The sequence below is a fragment of the Serinus canaria genome, chromosome 7, assembly GCF_022539315.1.
Source record: "Serinus canaria isolate serCan28SL12 chromosome 7, serCan2020, whole genome shotgun sequence".
Taxonomy (NCBI): Eukaryota; Metazoa; Chordata; class Aves; order Passeriformes; family Fringillidae; genus Serinus; species Serinus canaria.
The window spans coordinates 23,449,673-23,469,203 of record NC_066321.1 but is presented as its reverse complement, the minus strand read 5'-3'; the positions used below and the strand labels follow the sequence as shown (position 1 = coordinate 23,469,203).

Here is a 19,531-nt window from a genome sequence, read left to right as displayed (position 1 = left end):
GCAAGGAAGGGATACACCTGGAGGACAGGATCTGGGTTTTGGTGACCTGGGCAAGGTGGCTGGGGCACAATTGTTTGCTATTTCCTATACAGGTGTTGGGAGTTGCAGGAATGGGGCTGCTCCATGAGTAGGGACAAGCCAGGAGACAAGGCTAAGTGGAATACCTGGAATATATAATTATCACACTGCCTAAGCAGGACCTACCTTTCCTAAATCCATGCTGGCTGGGCTTGATCCTTTGGCTGTCCTCTATGTGTCATGAGACTGAACCCAAGTTAATCTGATCCATAACCTTCTCTGGCACTGAGGTCAGGCTGACAGGCCTCTGCTTCCCAGCATTCTCCTTCCAACACTTCTTGCAGGTGAGTGTCACGGTGGGCAGTCTCCAGCTGGGACTTTTCTGGTTAGCCAGAACTGATGACAGATGATGGAGAGTGGCTTGGCAAGCTCTTCCACCAGCTCCCTCAGTACCCTCGAGTGAATCCCACCTGGCCCCACAGACTTGTGGGTGTTTACATGGCACAACAGGTCACTAAATGCTCCTTCCCAGGTGCATGGGGCTTGTTCTGCTCCCTGTCCCTGTCTACCAGCTCAGGGGGCTGATTGCCTAGAGGATAACTGGTCTGCCTGCTAAAGACTGAGGGAAAGAAGGCATTAACAACCCCAGCCTTTTCTTCATCCTTGGTGACAATTTTACCCTCCCCATGTCCAATAATTGATGAAGCTTTTCCTCATTCTGCCTCTTGTTGCTAATGTGCTTACAAAAACACTTTTCAGTGTCTTTCACAGCAGTGGCCAGATTGAGTTCTAGCTGAGCTTTTGCCTTATAATTTTTTTTGTACATGACCTAATGACACCCTTGTGCTCTTCCTGAGTTGCCTGCTCCTTATTTCAGTCTGTCTTTTATCCTGAGTTCCAGTAAAAGCTCCCTGTTCAGCCAAGCCAGTCTTCTTCCCCACCAGCTCTTCTTTCAGCACATGGGATGGCCTGCTCCTGCATCTCTGTGATTTCCTTCTTAAAGTATATTCAGCCTTGCTGGACACCTTAGTTATTAAGGACTGGTTCCCACTGACACCCTCTGAACCAGTGACCTGAACAGGCCAAAGTCTGCCCTCTACAATTCAAGGCAGAGGTTCTGTTGATCCCTCTCCTTACTTCACCATGTCATTTTGTGGTTCTGTGGTTGAAAGCTGTCTTGAGCAGAGCATCTCCCACCAGCCCTTCTTTGTTTGTAAACAGATCTAGTGGGGCACCACCCCTTGCAGCCTCACTTACCAATTGTGTAAGGAAGTTCTCTTCTGCACACTCCAGGACTGCCCCCTCCCCTCTGCTGGAGTTCCCAGGAGATATCTGGGAAGATAAAGCCTCCCACAAGAACACGGGCCAACAACCATGAAATATCAGCCAGGCACTTATCAAACAGTTCATCTGCTGCCTCATCCTGGGTGGTCTGTAACAGACTCCCACCAAGATTTTTGCCTTGCTGGCCTTCCCCCCACAGGCACTCAACCTCACCATCACTACCCTTAGCTGTGCCCAGAATAAACACTCCCTAAGTACAGAGCCACCCTGCTGCCTCTGCCTCCTCGCTCATCCCTTCCAAAGGGCTTACAGCCACCACCGCAGCCCTCCAGCCACACAAGTCATCCCAGCACATTTCTGTGAGGGACACTATGGCTGTCCTGCTGCACAATGGTTCCAGTTCTCTTCCTGTTTGTTCCTGGCACTGTGTGCATTGGTGCAGAAGCACGTCAGCCGAGCTATCGATTCCACCCCAGCACTGGCATGCTGCCCCAGGCCCATCTCTACTGAGCCTGCTCTAATCTCCCTCCCCCTTCCAAGCCAGCTTAAAGCCCTCTCAAATCACCACTACCAACCCACGGGCCAGAATCCTTTACCCCTTTTAGCCAGTGAACCCAATCTGTCTCCAGCAAGCCTGGTGCCACACGGACCAAGCCATGACTGAAAAAGCCAAAATGCCACCAATGGTACAAGCCTTAAAGCCACAGGATCAGGTGGGTTCTCCTGCTACTCCTACAGCCAACAGGCAATGACAAAGGTCACTGTCATAGCAAGCTTTAGAAAAGCATGCAAGATATCTCTGGCAATACAGTCTGCCTTTATTCACTGCAAATTTAGTTGGCAGGTATTTATCACTAATAAAGCTGAATCTGCATTGAATCCATATCAAATTCCAGGCTGGCAGAAAAAAAGACAACACTAATTTGCAAGGAAAGTGGCAGTTTGAATCATTGAACAAAATTAAAACTGTCCATGCTCAGAAAACCATTATGCTAAGTCACCCTGGATAGGCATGTGTTCAATAATGATGGCTTTTCCTAAGGCACAAACAATTGTCAACAGAAGTTGATACCAGCTCAACTTAACCTACATGACAGACCCACTAAAATAATTATTTAACAGTTTATAGGCATTCCTATATGTAAGTGTCACTCAGAAAATATTAGCTGGAAGTGTGTTTAAGAATGGCAAAAATCTGTTATCCAGACTATGGAAAAACAGGTGCTTTTGTATCCATTAATTTTAGCAGTTTTTAGAAATGTCATTTTGAAATGTCTTTATTTTAAATTATAGCCAAACCTCAGAAATATGACTTCCATCAGCTGGATGAAAATTTGGCAGTACTTTTCATCTCTCAGGATATATAAAACATTAGGATTTGCAACTGCTGAGATCAAGTGTTCTTACAAGCTACAAGATGAAGTACCTCAGATACTCAGGGACATTACAGCAAGTGGCTTCTCCTGGTGGAGTAGGAGGAAGTCAGGCTGCTGTCTCCATGGAAGATGCTGCTGGAAGCTCCTGCTCAAGTGCCACCAGCTCCTGAAGTGCTTTCCTCCAGCATTCCCTGAGAGCTGCAGCTGTCACCTTTCTTGAAAAGTGGCTTTGAGCAGCTCAAAGGCACAGGACCTCCATAGGTGGTCAGGAGTGTTAATTGAGCTGGGGCACAAGGAGGGAGGGTTGAGTAGGTTTTGGGTTTCTGTACTTCCAAAGAAGGTTGCAGACATGTGGGTCTGGCTGGCTGATCTCCTGTGGTGTTTGGGAATGGAGCTGCATGCTCATGCAAGTTGCAAAGCAAGGCAGAAATCTACTGCAGCTACCACCTTGTATGGATTGCCACGTTATCAGTGCTGCCAGAGTTTGTAGTTCAGCTTTCCAAGGTGCAGAATAAGGTTTTCAAGAAGGGCCAGCTCTACTTACAGGGAAAAACTATGATGAAAGGTCACCTCATCAACTTCTTGGACCAGCAACAGAAGCCAACAACTTTAAGACAGTGGTTTAAGTACCAAAACTGCTCTCACATTTCAGGGTCCCTGAACATCTGAAAGCTTTTTGGAAAGCCAAGTCCCAACCTTTCCTGCTGTTCCCCATTCTGTGTACTGTTTGATCAAATCTATCTTATTTTGCTTAAGAGTAAACCATGCAAAATAAAAAACACTGTGACGCAAATTATAGGCAAAATAAATATTTTATTGGTTTAATATACAGTTTTTTAAAGAAATCAGCCCTTGTGTGTCTTCCTAACACAATTTAAAATTTTATAAACTTTTTCATATAATATTGTAATATTTGAAACTATTGTTGATTAAAGACCTTGACATAGTGTGAAGGGTTTTAGTACATGGAAAAGGCAAAGGAGTAAAGAGAGTTCAAGCACAGCCAAAAGGGATATTGCATATCCACTAAATGTCTATTTGACCACATAAAAACTCCAATGACTTTCAATTTTCTCCATTGGAACAATCGGATATTCACCAGGCTGACTGAAAATACACTCTGTGAGGGATGGAGAAGGAAAAGAGATTTTTTCCATTTTCCCCATAATATAAGCAAGGTCATTCATGCATTCCAAGTTGCAAATCTTAATTGCTTTCAGAAGATACCATTTTTATTGCATTTTGGTTAATATGAAGCAGAACTTCTCTTGGTATGACTGCAAGTAGTCAACACCAAAAAAAACCACCCCAGTGCTTAAATAAGGCACTTTCCTATAAAGGGATGAGCAAACAGCAAGGAAGCAAATAAAATTAGTTAAAAGTTGTCTTCTACACAAAGATAAGGCTTTCAGTGTCAGAACTTTAAGTAGTTTTAAGAGTAACCTCATGTCATTCTACCACTCTGCTAATAGTAACCGCCTCAAGAATTAACAGCAATTTGTGTAACAGGGTTGTTTCCTTCTTTTGAAGTGGCACCAAGTAACAGCAGTGGAAACCATTATTGGTTATTTCAAGCTCTTAAAGTGGATCAGTTATTGCACAATAAATACCTCATAGAGGTCAGTGTTTTGGGAGGGGTTGTTGTGGGTTTTTTTCTAATTTTTTTTAAAAAAAGCTAGGCTGAATGTGTATGTGTTATTTATAAATTGGTTACACTTGGAAATCTTCAAGTTTCATGATGCATCATTAGACAAAGAAATTAGCTACATAAAAATTTACAACCGGGACATACAAATAAATACAACAACCTTTCAGAGTGACACAATTTTGCTGATGCTTTAAGGAAAGTAATGTTAAAGTGTCCAAGTCCTTAGGGATGAACTCAAGGAAAGGTCCACATCGGAGAACTGAGCGCAAACCCACAGCAGCCCATCTCAGCAGCTTTAACACTTCCTGGAGCAAAACCAACTTGGCACTTTCACCAGTGGGTGCTGCCCAGAGCAGAATCCCACAGCATTTCCGACTACATCCAACCTTAGAGGAAAAAAAGGAAGATGAAGACCTAAATTAGATTTTTGGAAGTCTGTTTGTTATGTTTAAGTATGTATTTTGAAACTATTCATATCTAAGGCAGGCAGGCAAAGTGCAGAAATCCTCTTGCATGGTGCATTCACATAAAAAGTCATCACAGAGCACGCTGAAACTAAAAATCAAGGACCACTCTATGAAAGCTGACAGCAGAGTGGGCCAAATTACAAACCAGCTGACTTTCCAGATCTACCCAGGATTATCAGTATTCTCTGTATTTAATGAACTTCAAATTTGATCACTTATGTTTCACGGAGAAAATGCAAACAAAGCAAGGTGTAAGTTAGCAATGACATTTAACACAATTAAAATAAAAATAAAATCTGGTTCTTGCAGATCCCCAAAGATTACCTGTAGTACCAGTTTCATGGCTGTGTATCTTGTTTTGCAGTTGCAGATCTGCTTTGGGGTGATACAGCTGCTAACAATCCACTTACTATTTCTCTTCTTATTTCACCAACAATAGATTCCTTGATCTGAAAGGGATTAGCCAAAGTTTAAAGGTCAGTAATTTATACAAACAATGGATAAAACTAAATGATATTGCAGATATGTTTGACACTACCAGCATGCACCACTAAAATTCAACTTTCAAAACTGTGACTGGAAAAAACATTAGAAGAATGAAAAAATAACTCTAAGTAATTTTGAAGTTCTTGCAAATTGTATAAACGAAAACCAAACTAGTTTGATATTTCCAGACAGCAAATATTTATGTTTTACACTTAGGATATCTGGTTTTATGCTAAGAAAAGAATACATTTCAACTATGCAAAGTTCTGTAGAAAAACATTTTAGGATATATACATCAAAAGCATCCCAATTGCACTACTTTTTGACAAGCTGTTATTCTCTTGAAAAGAAAGGCAGGATTGATCTCCCTCACAAATGGATTACACAGTAGAACAGGTCCAAGTCCGTGAACACAAGCTGTTGTTCCCAAATAATTGAAAAGGAGACAAATCCTAATTCCATACTTTAGCAGGAAAGAAAGAATTTCAGCAGTTGCTCACATCAATGGGCCACAGGGGTTTAATCAATGCCAGTGAAGGCTATTTTTCACAGGATTGTGACAAAACATTTACTCATTAAGTTTTATATAAAACACACCCAGGAGTTTCCAGTAGCAGGCATGTGAGTGTGGCTGAGACTACAACAAAAAAGAGCAGAGCGCTGATTGCTACAGTAAAGAAAACAAAGGAGAAAAGGAGGCAAAACACAGTTCTACAAGAGCATATTACACTGGAAAAGAGCAGGGGATGACAAAGAAAAACAGTATGGGCTTCTTGCAAGTACAAGAAATCTTTGGCACCAACTTAGTTTTTTGGATGGTCTTCAGGAGGGACAAGCCAGATACAGTTCCAAGGACAGAGGAGGACAGCAACTGTGAGAAGGTACAGGGGAGAAAGAGCCAGAGTCTGGCCTAAGGTCACAAAGAAGCACTCAGCATCCCAGTTAAGCAATACATTTTTCTTTTTCATGTTAGTCTCCCCTTTTCCTGGTGCGTCAAAAGGATTAAGCAACAACGTCAGAAGGGTGGCAGCAGCATTAGCAGCAGGTTATTTATCCCTTGTTCTCTTTGGCAGGCAATTCAATCCCTAAACCATTAGTGTGGCAAAGTTCCTCATTTCATTACTACTTTGCATCAAGCTGAAATTCAGAGACTATGATATTATTGGGAAACAGGTTCCAGTTGGGTTGTTTGCTGATTAACAGACAAAAGAAAAGCCATTGTCAATAGAGCCTGTTTCACCAACAGCTGAGAGCCCAGAGGATGTCTATGCTGATGCACTGATGTACAAAGCTTTAGAACCACTGTCAGCATAGTAAGGGCTTTGGGATTTAGAAATGTAGGCACAGGAAAAACCTGCACACAGCACCCCAACTGTCCAGCAGGCATAAGAGAGCCCCCAGGGCTGTCTCCACCCTTCTTCTTCAATATCTCATGGGATGGGCCTGTGAGTATGCTACAGAACAGTCATTTTGTACCCTTCTCTCAACAGACAGACAAAAATAAACCTCACTTTCCAAAAAAAAGCTCATAAAAGCTTCCCAAATTAGCAATTAAATGACACACAGTTTTGTAACAAAGCAGAGACTGGAAGCAAAGCAGCTCCTGTTCTATTCTCAGCTCTTCCAATAGCTTCTGGCTTGACCTTGATTATTTGAGCCCTCTGCTTCTCACCTTCCTGTCTGGATGACAACAAGGACACCACCCTCCACTGCCTCTTTTCACAGCCTCCTCCAGACTCAGCAAGGTCACTGCTGTGAGGTGAGCCAGCAGTGACTCCTGCAGTGACTCAGTACCGCGCGTGTGTCGTGACCAATGGCCAATATTTGCCTTTTTCATTATAAATTAGTTAGGGCAAGGTGCACCTTCTATTTGTTCTGCAGAGGGCACAGCCCCCTGCCAAGGCTTCCTCTGTACAGAATACAGAAAAGCAGGCAATGAATGCTCCATCAATTACACTTTTAGCAAGTGAATGAAAAATCGATCATTTGAAAAATGAGAGAACCACTCATTTTTGCTACATTTACTACGTTGATACAACACCAATACTCAATGTTGCATTGAAAACACAGGATCACTCTCACTTTTACATCAGTAAACCAATGACCTCTCTTCCTAGAAAAGAATTACCATTACTGCAGTAGTATATGGGTGCTAAATAAAGAACTGATTGAGAGTGAAGTGCATCACTTGTGGCAAATCTGGAGATAGGTGTTCTTCACCGACCAATGAAAAATGGAACAAGGCTTTCCACAGTGCTTATACTTCTGAAGTAAATTTTCTGTAATTAAAAGAATTCCTTCCTACTCTGTTTTCTTCCCATGCCACTTCTTCATGGCAGCAGCTGGTGAGATTTTATGCCCAAGATAATAAGATGAGGAACCCAGCACCTGCACATGTCAACAACCTACAGACATTTTGAGGGATGTTGAGCTAACATGGCTTTGAATGGAAAATGGAAAAGGGATGATTCTCTGCCAGACCATCTCTGTCCATTAAGACTCATTACAGCCTCTTAAACCAGATGATGACAGGAAAACCATACACTTCCTTAAAGTGTAACTTCATTAAGTGTCATTTATAATGAAGAACTGTTAGCAAAATCAGAATTTCCACCCTTATAAGCAGAAAAATCTTTCAACTAGCACATCTTTTAAACTGGAGAAGAGCAGAGTGAGAGGGCCTGGTGGCCCTCCTAGTGACCCTGTGACTGACACAAGTCAAGCAGTAAGTACTTTATGTGATAATCCTGTGGAGGCCAGGCTGTATTTCATCAAGAGAGCTACTGTTTGCTATTTTAACACTTCATGCTGCTGAATGTTCTTCTGAGGGAGTTAGTCCATGAATGCCAAAAGTTAACACTGTGGGTTTTTTCCACGGAACAAATAGTTACAGGGCAAAGTTCACATGCATTACAGCCCACCCAGGCATATCACACCCACTGCCTGGCTTCTCCCTCCCCAGCACAAGGACAGCTACAGAGAATGGGAGGAATGAACCAGGATTTAATATTTCTGAGTGCATACATCAAGAATGCATCCTACCAGATTTCTTTCTTTTGACAATGAAACTGGAATTCCTTTGCTAACAACAGGGCTATTTAAGCAAGGCATCATTTCAATTTATGCTCTGTTTTAATGCTTATGAAATAATAAAGATTTTCCTGATATGTGTTTAATAGCATGTTCTGGCTCTGCAAAATCCATCAAGTACTGTGAGCCAATGCATCTCCACTCTGACCTACAAAACTCCTCATGCTGAGAATCCTGAGTTGATCCATAACCCACTGACAATGAAGTTAAACTGAAGGACAATCTTTCTGTGTGCTCAAATATTCATAAAGTGAGTCAAGCTTGGTTGTTTGCTGACTACTCATCTTTGAATAGAAGCCTCTCAGTTCAGGGTGGATTCTTTCAGCATTACAATGTCCTCAGTGCCACACAACTCAAATAACAATCTCTGTGCAAAGAGTACACATCTTTATTTGCTGTCAACTAATGAAGCTAAAGAGGAACTTTCACAGAGGCTAACCTCAGAAAAAATATTGACTGAAGTAATTCTGTCCTTTGACTTCAGCTCACTGTTTTCTGTCTAAGCTGCTTTTGCAGTACTTTTGCTTTTGCAGTTCTCCTTCCCATCTCAGTTTCTCCTTTAGCCACCTTCCACCATAACACCAGTGCCCTGACATGTGGATTTTTCCACACAGCCTGGATACAAAGGCCATCCTGGCTTCGCTGCAGGATCAGAAGCACAGTGCAAGGTGTGCTAAATATCTCATGTACCACTCTTCTGATGAGTACATGCATCTCGTCCATTTCACAGACAAAGCTAAGGTAAAGCTGCTTCCAATTATCCACAGCTTCAACACACGCAGACCTGGAATGTGCCACGGCATTACAGCCTGGCCTGTTGTCATTTCTAAGCATGACATTTCACCTAGTCTTCTGTGGTCTATGGCAGAGCCATACAAAAGCTTCAAGGGACAAGCTAAAGGGTAAGTGTCCAGAGACCCTTGGCTAAAGTCGAAGTGGTCCTTCTCTTGTGAAGAAGAGGGAATAAAATCTACAGGTTCTCGATTCCCAGTTCTGTATTTAGAGCAAAGTTTGCTCCACTTTTTCACAGGCACTCCTTTTCAGAACAAGTACTTTCTTTGGCTTCCTTTCCCCATTTACATTACTTGCCAGAGAGCTTTTCTGTCATGCCACTAACAAAACACACAGTTTTAGTCGTGTTTCTTAACCTGGCCCACAGGAAAAATAACCAAGCACTCCTCACTTTCATTGACTGCCAATAAAACTAGTTCAATACAATTGGTCCAAAATCACTCAAACTCTGAAATAACTTCCCACCTGCTTTCAGCTTGTTTCACTTACATTCCTATAGTCCTTAGTGGTTGGGGTAGAGGGACTAGAAAGTAAGCTTAGCATTTACTACAGCATTGTTTCAGAAACATTATTTCACCACTCAATGAACTCCAGTTTGGCATTTTAACAAGCAAACATGACAGAAATTTTCACTTGGGAATCTGAAATACTGCTGCTTAACCAAGTAGTAGAGACAGCAAGTTCTTTCCCAGCCATACTTAGCTATTAATTTACATGCTAACCACTACCAAAAAAAATGTCCACTGCTTTGCACATGAACAGAGCTGTGGCTCCAACACCTAGTGACATGTTCTGAGCTTTCAGACACAGCACAGAACAGGATGGAGCCTTGGCTGGAGAGGGAAGAGAAAACCTTGGAGGACAGGAGTTACAGCCAGCCTTGTCTTTAGGTTTCAGGAAACTCAGTTCAAACATCCCAGATCTCAGCCCCTCCTTCCTCACCTCCCGTATGACTTGCTGCAGCTCCTCCTGCTCCACTGCTTTGTGGATTTCATCAACTGAAGGCATGAGAGGGATTTTTTCAAGTTTTTGCTCCACCTCTGGCTTGGAGTCTGCAAGCTCCTCAGGGCTTTCCACTGGCTGTCCAGTGCCTGCTCTCAGTGGGGGAGTTGGTGTTAAGGCAACAGAGGCTCGGTACAACTTCTTGCTTTGACTCTTGGCTTTTCTACCTGTGTGACCAGAGCACACTGAAGAGGAATCCGAGTTTCCATGGGAGAATACCGACTCTGTACCCTCTGCTGGGAGAGTTTCCAGTCCAAGCTCTCCCAGTCCTAAGCCCAGTTCAGACTTCAGAAATGACTGCTCTCGAATAAGCTCAGAGACCTAAGGATTCAGAAAAGAAACAGTCCCAAATAAGCAAACAAAAAAGTCACACACAGACATAACTATGTTTTCTTGCTATTTATTTAATCACTTACTCATTCCCTCCATGTAACAAATACAGCTATAAAATAAATATATCCTTTGCCTTTATAACTGCAACAAAGAGGATCATGAAAAGGAATGTGCCTTTTTAAAGCCAACATAAATAAAAATTGTGGCTCTTCCCCAAGCCACCGACTTTTGCAACACATATACATCTTGCCAGAGCCGTTGACAGGCACACACGTAGGGGCTTGATTTTCATTTGTTTGTTCTTTCCTTTCTGCAGTTTTTGAACTACTTATTTTCAGTAGCAGAAAATGTGCAGAAATATAAAAAAATAATTTTCCCTAGAAAATTAATGAGGTAGTACCACCATTTGTATCAACTACATGAAAAAATATCTCACTTCTACATATTCCTCCTAAAAGCTAACAAGACTCTACAGACACACCTACAGTTAAATCTGCTTAAGGAAAATCGCAGCTGTTTTCAACACAGCTATTTGAGGGAGTAAAGTATTTCTAAAATTATGTGTCAAATTAATCTCCTGCAACCTATTTTAAAGTAAAGCCTTCCTGGTTCTTTTTGTAAGTAAAACACAGAGTAAACACTTACTGGTTCAATGACGTTCAATGGAGAAGGACATGACAGATTATCAGCACTTCTGCTTCCATACATACCCTGAAAAATTAAGTTAAGTTATTAAGTTAATGCACTTAGGACTTTCTTAGAGCTCTCAGAAGCTAGTATATAAACATGCTGCATCTCAGACAGCTTTCTGTAAAAGCAGAAAGTTGGAAACAGGAAGCGGAGCTGGTGGGAGAAAGTTAATTTCAGTCATTTTTAAAGCTGGCCCTCTTCTATAAAAGGATTTACAAATACAAAGTTATTTATACAGTTCAAAGAATGCAAGTTTGTCTTGAGAGCACAGTAATACCATTTTCCTGATCTTGGGTTTCAATTTTTTTCCCCATGACAAAATACTGAAGAGGAAGATGTGGCCTGTACCCGTGCTGCTACTACAGAAGATGATTGGCTAAGAAAGAGAAATGAAACCCAGGAAGAACATATGACACTTTCTGTCTGTGCTTCTTTTGTTTGGCTGATGACAGGACTGTAGTACAAGAAGAGGAACGGTCTTTCACTGAGTGAAAAACAAGAGAAAGTATATTGCCATGCCACCAAAAACACAGACAAATGCCTTTTATCCCCCTTCTTGCACTTTTGGGGAGTGTTTGTGGGAGCAGAGCTTTTCCCACTGTTTGTCAGGGAGCCATGTCTTCATCTGAAGGAGCTACAAAAGGCAACAGAGGAAAGAACTCATGACAATGGGACTTCCCTCCCCTTTTTTTTTTTTGTGTGTGCATGTGGGGTTTTTTTGGTGTTTTTTTTGTTTTGGTTTGGTTTTTTTGTTTTTGGTTTTTTTGGGTTTTTTTTTTGTTTTGTTTTGTTCTGGTTTTGTTCCCATGGATTGGCAGAGCTAGAGAGAAAGCACACTCTGTTTCTTGGGAGAGAAACACTGAGAATGTCTCATCTCTCTGCCCTCATCTCTCAAGAAAATCCGATCAGTGTAGAACTCCAGAAAGCCCATCACCATGCTCCAAGGATTTTAGACATAAGCCCTAGCTACCAAAATGTGAAAATTCAGGGTCATGAAGAGGAAAAAGAAGAAAGCACTGACAGAAGAGGTCTGCCTTTCTCAGCCCTAAAACCCCACAAGGTATGTACTGATATGTATGAACACCAAGAAAGTCACACACCTTTTCCCCAAGGTGAAATATTGACTGAAAATGAGAAAATATGACCTCTGATACACATGGCATCATTAGACTCCATCCCACTCTATTGAGTTATAACAGTTATGAGTTATTATTTGTCCCTGCTCATTGCAGGAGGGTTGGACTAGATGATCTTTAAAGGTCCCTTCCCACCCAAACTATTCTACGACTCTGCAATGAACGTTACATTGAGAAAAAACATGCTGCTGATGCAAAACTAATACTTACTATGTGTGCCTGAGGTCTGTAAGGTGAAGACATGTGCAGACTTCTGAGCTGGTCTTCCAAGGCAAGCAGACGCTCTTCCAACTGCATCTCCAACTCCTGGAGCTCCATGCGGACGGACTTCCTCAGGCTCTGCAGCTGGTCAGCTTCGAACCTACGGCAAGGCCATCACAAGGAGAACAAGAGCATTCACTGCACCCAGCTGCAAAGAGTGACTGAGCAGGACAGCCCCACAAGTAAAGGACTTCAAACAAGGGAATTCAAAGCAGAACACAGAAATGTTAGCTGAATGCCTACATGGCACAGAAGTCTTTTTCCATTTACGGAAAAGATGTATCAGTCCATAGAAAAAACAAAACCACACAGTGTACCACAAAACATTCTCCAAAAATATTAGCTTTAAATGCAGAAGAAATCAGTATTTCTACATATATCTTATCAAATTAAATTTAAAGCTGATAAGAACAAGCACCACAGAGTAATGCAGTAATCCCATGTTACTTCTCCTGTGTGGTTATACATCCCCCAGCACTCACAGCTACATTTTGGCCAGGAAGCCACAGTCTAAGGCAGCCAACTGATTTCAAATATGTTTACTTTTAAAGTGATAGGCCAAGAGCTGATTCAACTAAACTAAATACAAAATCAGTTTCAAAAATTGTTCCAGATCTGCTGCTACTGCAACTCCTGGCGAGCACAACCACTCAGAGCCAGAATATGAATGCCATCTGTAGCCTGCTGAGTAGCCACTGAAAGGTGGAAAAGCATCTGAATGCTGCAGTTTTCATTCTTTATTTACGTCCACAAAGATGGGAGTGATTTAAAATCAAATCTTTCAGATTTCTTTCCCCTGCAATATGCTATATTCAAGTATCCTACGATAACAACTCTTAAAATTGGCAGCTGTAGAATCACTTTGGAGAAAAAAATGTAGGAAAAAAATTAACTAGTGAGAAATAGGGATTGGAAGAGACAAAGAGCAAAGAAATCTAGAATGAACATATATAAAGAAAAGAGTAAATAAGATTTTGGCAAAAAACCTCATCTCCAACCCTGTTCAAATTGAAATGAATATATTTCTTGTTGATCTCAAGAGCAGTAACACATTTTCTGATATGCCACAGTATTTTCTCCTTTTTTGTTTTTTAAAAAAGGTCATTTTACCTTTCCTCCTCTGTCATGTGCTGATAAACCGTGGTCTGTTGACGCAACATAGTCAATTCCAAATCCATCATTTGGGTTCTGAATAAATTTAGATTTCTCCTCACCACTTGTAGCTCCTGGAAAGTATTCTGGGGAAATAAAAATATAATAATGAATTACATGGGAAAATGATTAAAGTAGCCACATTTGCCCAGATGAGCCCTTTGAGTTAACAGCACCTCAGCAACTTCAGCACATGATGGAAGCTGCATGTTATGCCATCACAGTGACTGAAGAAAGCAGCATTTTCAGCTGTATCATACAAGCAAACACATGAAAGTGCTCTTAGATTAATTCCTTTTTAACATTATTTGCAGGAAGCTCTCTCTTGACAACAAAGACAAGCAACTGCCCAAAGTGAGCACAACCTGTGACACATTTAGGATGTGTCCTTGTATTTTATTTTGATGGAGTGCCACTCCATAAATAAGGTCACTTACTTCGTAGAGAGGTAGAATGGATGATCTCTGAGTAGTGTAACCAGTGGCAGCTGAAAGATCCTGACCCCTCATCACTGGGTACTAGGGGGAAGAAACAAACAATTTGAAATGGGAAAGGCATCCTCTTGAATGCACAGACACTCCAAAAGCAGCCCCTAAAATACAACCTTTCTGGCACTGAGATTTCTGCAATCTGTGGAAATACTGTGTTGCAAATAGGCAACCTTACAAAATGGCAGCACCACTTCTTATCTGACACATGTGCAACAATTTATGCTTGAAAACTTAGTAGTACCAATTGTCTCAGCTAATGATAAAAACAACAGTTCCAAAACCAAACCTGAGCAAATTAAACTGTGTCCCATTTTGAAATCATGATTATAGTAAAATTTGTCATGGGATTTTCTTCAGTTCTTAGTTTGGGGAATTTTTGTTCATTTTGGTTTTTAATCTCACTATGTTGCCTTCATCCAAAGACCCCAGCTTGCTAATGATCTCTCATGAAAACAAGATTGAAGAATTTCTATTTGCATGTTGCACCAACATATGGAGCAAACAGATAAAATCCAGGGGTTTGTTACATGTAGAGACACAGCACAAAAAAGAACAATGGAAATAGCAAAAATGTTTATCTTCTCAAACATGAAAGACAGCTTGTCCAATATAATTTTGAAAGAATTCAAAGGACTATTGATATGCCATGGAAAATCTGAAGCATGTTCATTCATATAGAGAAGTTTTGCTCCAACATGATCACATCAAGGGGATGGGTTTATCTTTCCTCTGCCAGCTTTCTCTGTTCCCTGTTCTATCAGCAACTTATCTAGTCCTCCTTATTTTCTCTTAAAATCAGCATCAAATATTTAAACATCTCAACTTTTTCTTTAGCCATTGAGTATGCTATGTGCCAAACTCGATCTCTACTGTAGGAAACCAATCTCTGCTGTGATAAGGACCAAGCCCCCAAAATGAAACTAATTTAGACAAAACATGCTTGAAGAAGTACAAGTGGGCTAAATGTTATTATCCCCTCCAATGCCCTTTGTTTTTGGCTGAAGCAGCTTGAGTACTGGATGTAATACAGAGATTTCTTTTTCAGCAGGTGTAGCTAGCATGGTACGTGTGGTAGAAGTACTGAGCACACTGTAACCTTACACAGATCAAGGCTGCAATTGGTACACATGAGAGAATTCTCTAGAGAAGGTTAAGTTCTGCAAACACTTTCTCCCTGGAACACCATGAACACCACCTTGAGCAATGGTTGACTAAAAACACAGGTGACCACAGCTTCCTGCTGCAGAGCTGGCCACCAAATCTTGCTCTGAGAAGCAAGGCCAGCTGATAGAATCAAAGGAAGACTGGACTCACCTCTAACTTCTGACAAGTGGCAAAGTCAATAAAATTATTAAGAGGGGCCCAAAAAAGGCCACCACAGCCTCCCACCTGCAATATGGTGCAGGCAGGTGTATGTTTGACCTTGGGTTAAATGCACAGAAATTTCAGGTCTACCACTCCATAGTATTCACATATTCATACATAAACAAGGAGAGTCTGTAACTGCCTTGCCCACACAGCCTCCTGCAGGAGCTTGCAGGATCCTAAGTTGGATCACTACCTAAGAAAACAGCAGAACCAGGATGGCAGAGGAGGAACAGCTGCAATCAGGAGAGGAGGAGCAGAAGGTGTGGCAGAAATTGGTAAAATTTATGTGCGTGCATTCTCAAACTTTTCTTCTCTGAGTGATGAGATGGATAAAATTTCACATGCTCTGACAAAATCTATTCTTAATAAAAGACTGATGGTATCAAGAACATGTTGGCTAGCTCCAGAGTTGCAAGTGGAAAAGATTGGCATGAAACAGCACAAACACAGAGATCAATCACTTACATCATTATTGAAGCTTTGTGACTATAAGGAAAAAATGCAATTTTAACAGCTGGATGAGAAGTATGTCAAAGAGAAGAGAAATCAAAGGATTGACTAGACCATTCTGTGATTCTAGAAATATGCATTTTTAAATCTAAATCTAATGATTCTCATCTCAAAATAAAATAGTTGCTGATAAACAGTATGCTGTTCCTCCCTCCCATCCAAGAATATCTATAAAAGTTAAAAAATAAAAATATATCGGAAAAAAAAATTCATTCTGGATCAACTGGAACAAGAAAACATTAAATGCAAGAAAAGTGGAGCATTGAAAAGATGATCACAGAATCACAGAATATATTGACTTATAAGGGACCCACAAGGGTCACCAAAATCCAACTCCTGGCTCTGCAAAGGACAGCCCCAAGAGTCATACCATGTGCCTGAGAACATTGCCCAAACGCTTCTTGAACTTCATCAGGCTTGGTGCTGTGACTTCTGTGGGGAGCCTGTTCCAGCGCCCAACCACCCTCTAGGTGGAAAACTTTTTCCTAATATCTAACTTAAAACTCCCACCTTTGAACACTTCAAACTTGCCTGTTTAAACAGAAGCTCCTAAAACAGCAGAAAAACAGACTTGAACAAAATATCTTTTTTTTTTTCCTGATCTGTTGAACTACTCAAAGGAATATTCAGGTTATCACCTTGGTTTGGTAAGGATAAAATAAGGAGCCCCTTTGTCCAGGGGCAAAACCAGGCTTCCTCTTACCTGTGAGAGGTTCTGCAGAGAGTTTCTGATGTCATGTAGGACCCTGCGTAGCTGCATCTCCACAGTGGAGGGTGGGTTCATGGCAGGAGGACGATGAGGAACTCCATGCCTTGGAAAGAAGGGGCAGCTGAAGGGGGAAAGCATGGCACTGAAGGAAGAGCCAGAGATGCTGGGAACACTGTGGGTGCTGAGGGTCCTCATGTGCTCGCACAGCGGCCTGTCCTGCCACTCCGTGGGGAGGGAATGGAGGGAGCACGTGGACCGGGACATGGCTGCTGGGATGTGCAGGGGGCAGCTCTGGACCCTGGTGGGACTGAGCTCCTCAGACAGCCTGCTGGGCCCAGCCTGGGGCACCTCTTTCTTGGAGGACGAAGGTGCAATAAACAGTGTGGATTTGCACACAGGATGGCTGGAGGCTGCCTCCTCCTCACTTCTGTCATTCTCAGATGCTGCTTCCTTGTCCTCCTCCACTTGTGTGTACTTGTAGGTGAAAGAAGGAGGGCTGCAGAGAGTCTCTTTTCCTGGAGTTAACTGAACATTCACAGAGGACACCACTTTCACTGGATTCAGTAAAGCAGTTGGGAGAGACTGAGACCGCCTTAGAGGATAGCCCGAGTCAGCAAACCAGAGTCTCTGCTTCTTTAGAAGATCTTTTGACTTGAGCAGAGTGCACCTGGCCTTGGAGTCAGGTGAGTTGATGATCCTCATCTCAGCTCTTTGCAAGGCAACCTGAACTCTATCCACAGGTGATGGGGAGGAGCCATCACCTTCCAGAGACTGCATGGACTTGAGGATATGGTGTGTGTGATATTGAGGAAACTCAAACACACTGCCTTCCTCCAGCAGGTCTGATTCTTTTTGCTCACTGGAAATGTCTTCCTCTTTAGAGCTGACCTCTCCTTGGACTGTCTCTGATATATGAGATGACTTGCTTTCTGGTCCTTGATTTTGTTCAGTTTTACAGTCACTAATTTTTCTGTCTTCACTCCTTCTGCTATCAGAAGATGCCCCTACCTTTTGTCTCTCTACTTGAGAGATAATATCCTCTTCATCATCGTCATAATCCTCCTCCTCATCATCTTCCTCCTCCTCCTCCTCAAACTTATCAAAACAGGGCAGTTCCTTGCCAATCGGTGTCTTTTGTTCCTCACTATGAGATGTCACAGTGGTTTCACTGTCACAGCTGTCAGCACTGCTTCCCATGCCCTGCAAAGACTCCTGAACCTAGGAAAGATAGGAGACAGCAAAGGAGTCAGTGTACTGGAGACTCAACTGCTGCCTTCTCAATTGTCAGGCCAAGAGTCCAAGAACACCTTCACAGGGCATTGGGGTGGGGAGTAGAAAGAATGATTGTGCAAGAAAATTGTGCAAGAAAATTGTGCAGGAGAACAAAGAAACCACAGCATCAGATACATCAGGACTACAATGATGTATGGCACCAAAAGGAGGTTTTTATTTTTCTAAAGAGAAAATTCTTCACACATTCCTTTGATTTGACAATAAATTCAATATTGTAAGAAGAACAGAAGTGGCGAAGGAGTAAGAGCAAGAAGAATACAATGCTAGTATTTTAAGTAGTGATGACATACAGATAGCTGGGTCATGGTACAAAGCATTTACCATTTATAAAGATTCACAACAGTGAAATGAAGGGTAGCATTAGGAAATGCAGAATACCCTATCTCAACAGCAAAATCTACCTCAGAAATCTTAATTATGCAAGTCAGAGATGAAAGACAATATAGTTCAAATTTTGAGTTCTCTCCTGAGTTTCAGAGGAAGGCTATGGGTGCAAGAGTCAATAATTTAACAGTAGATGGCACTAAATTACCATACTTTTAAGAAACAATATATAGTCCTCCATATCCCCTCCTCTTTTCACAGGTTCTTTTCACTAGCTGCCTAGCTCTCATTTCCCCGAGCTGCATCATTCACCCGTATTTTCTGAATTCAGCTCAGCACTTGGTCAGAATTAAGGAGTGAAGGTGGCAGAGGAGAGCCTAGCAATTCCATGGTACAAACCTCATGCAGCCTCAACAGACCTTTTCAAAACAGCATAACAGAAAAATCTCTTCCCTTTACAGCTGACACAGATCAACTCCAGCAATATTCCAGTGAAAGGGTACCTAGCTGCAACATACTTTTAGTGGGCTCCTAATCAGGTTGCAACCAACATAAAGATCAGGAGTGACCAACTCTCCTCTGAGTCACCTTCTAACATGCCTGTCAACTTCAGTGCACTCACAGCACTGGAGGGAGCTGAAGAAGTATGTCAGATGATTATGCTCTTTGCAGGGACTCAGGATCATTTTTCCCTTTATTCCTCCCTTTCTTGCTCTTGGAAAGCATTAAGCTGATGTTTAAGGGAGACAAAAACCAACACCCTCTTGGCTTTTATTTTGGTACTCAGTTGGAGAACTACTAAACCAGAATTCCAGCACCAAAATGAACAAGTGACACTGACAGATGAAGAGGGTAAAAAACTCTTCTTAGTAACTGCCAAACAGCTTTTAAAATGCTTGGTGTGCCACACAGGAGAAACATGTCGTAGCATAAGAAACAGTTCAGCAGATACAAACTATGGAAATGAAATTGCTGGAGATACCCAGAATCCCATTTATTCCTTTGGGCTGTGGTCTAGGTCTCAAAGCATTTCTCTGGCTGACTGACAGACCAATCAAATCATGGCTATTACTGTGTGAATGTTTTAGGAGAACCAGGAGA

The 19,531-nt window shown here is 41.8% G+C and overlaps 1 protein-coding gene across 2 annotated transcripts in view; it reads right to left on the bottom strand.

Moving 5' to 3' along the window:
* Positions 1 to 3,471: 3,471 nt before the first annotated feature.
* The window catches only part of ITPRID2 (ITPR interacting domain containing 2), a 38,831-nt gene continuing 22,771 nt past the window's right edge, over positions 3,472 to 19,531 (bottom strand). For both annotated transcript variants that reach the window (XM_030241542.2, XM_050976635.1), the window contains 8 exons: positions 16,808 to 18,031; positions 14,173 to 14,253; positions 13,694 to 13,821; positions 12,533 to 12,683; positions 11,142 to 11,207; positions 10,104 to 10,484; positions 5,118 to 5,242; positions 3,472 to 4,712 (listed from right to left, as the gene is read on the bottom strand). In XM_030241542.2, the coding sequence (XP_030097402.1) occupies positions 5,132 to 5,242; positions 10,104 to 10,484; positions 11,142 to 11,207; positions 12,533 to 12,683; positions 13,694 to 13,821; positions 14,173 to 14,253; positions 16,808 to 18,031 (2,142 nt within the window). In that variant the 3' untranslated portion in view covers positions 3,472 to 4,712; positions 5,118 to 5,131. The remainder of the gene's footprint in view (positions 4,713 to 5,117; positions 5,243 to 10,103; positions 10,485 to 11,141; positions 11,208 to 12,532; positions 12,684 to 13,693; positions 13,822 to 14,172; positions 14,254 to 16,807; positions 18,032 to 19,531) is intronic.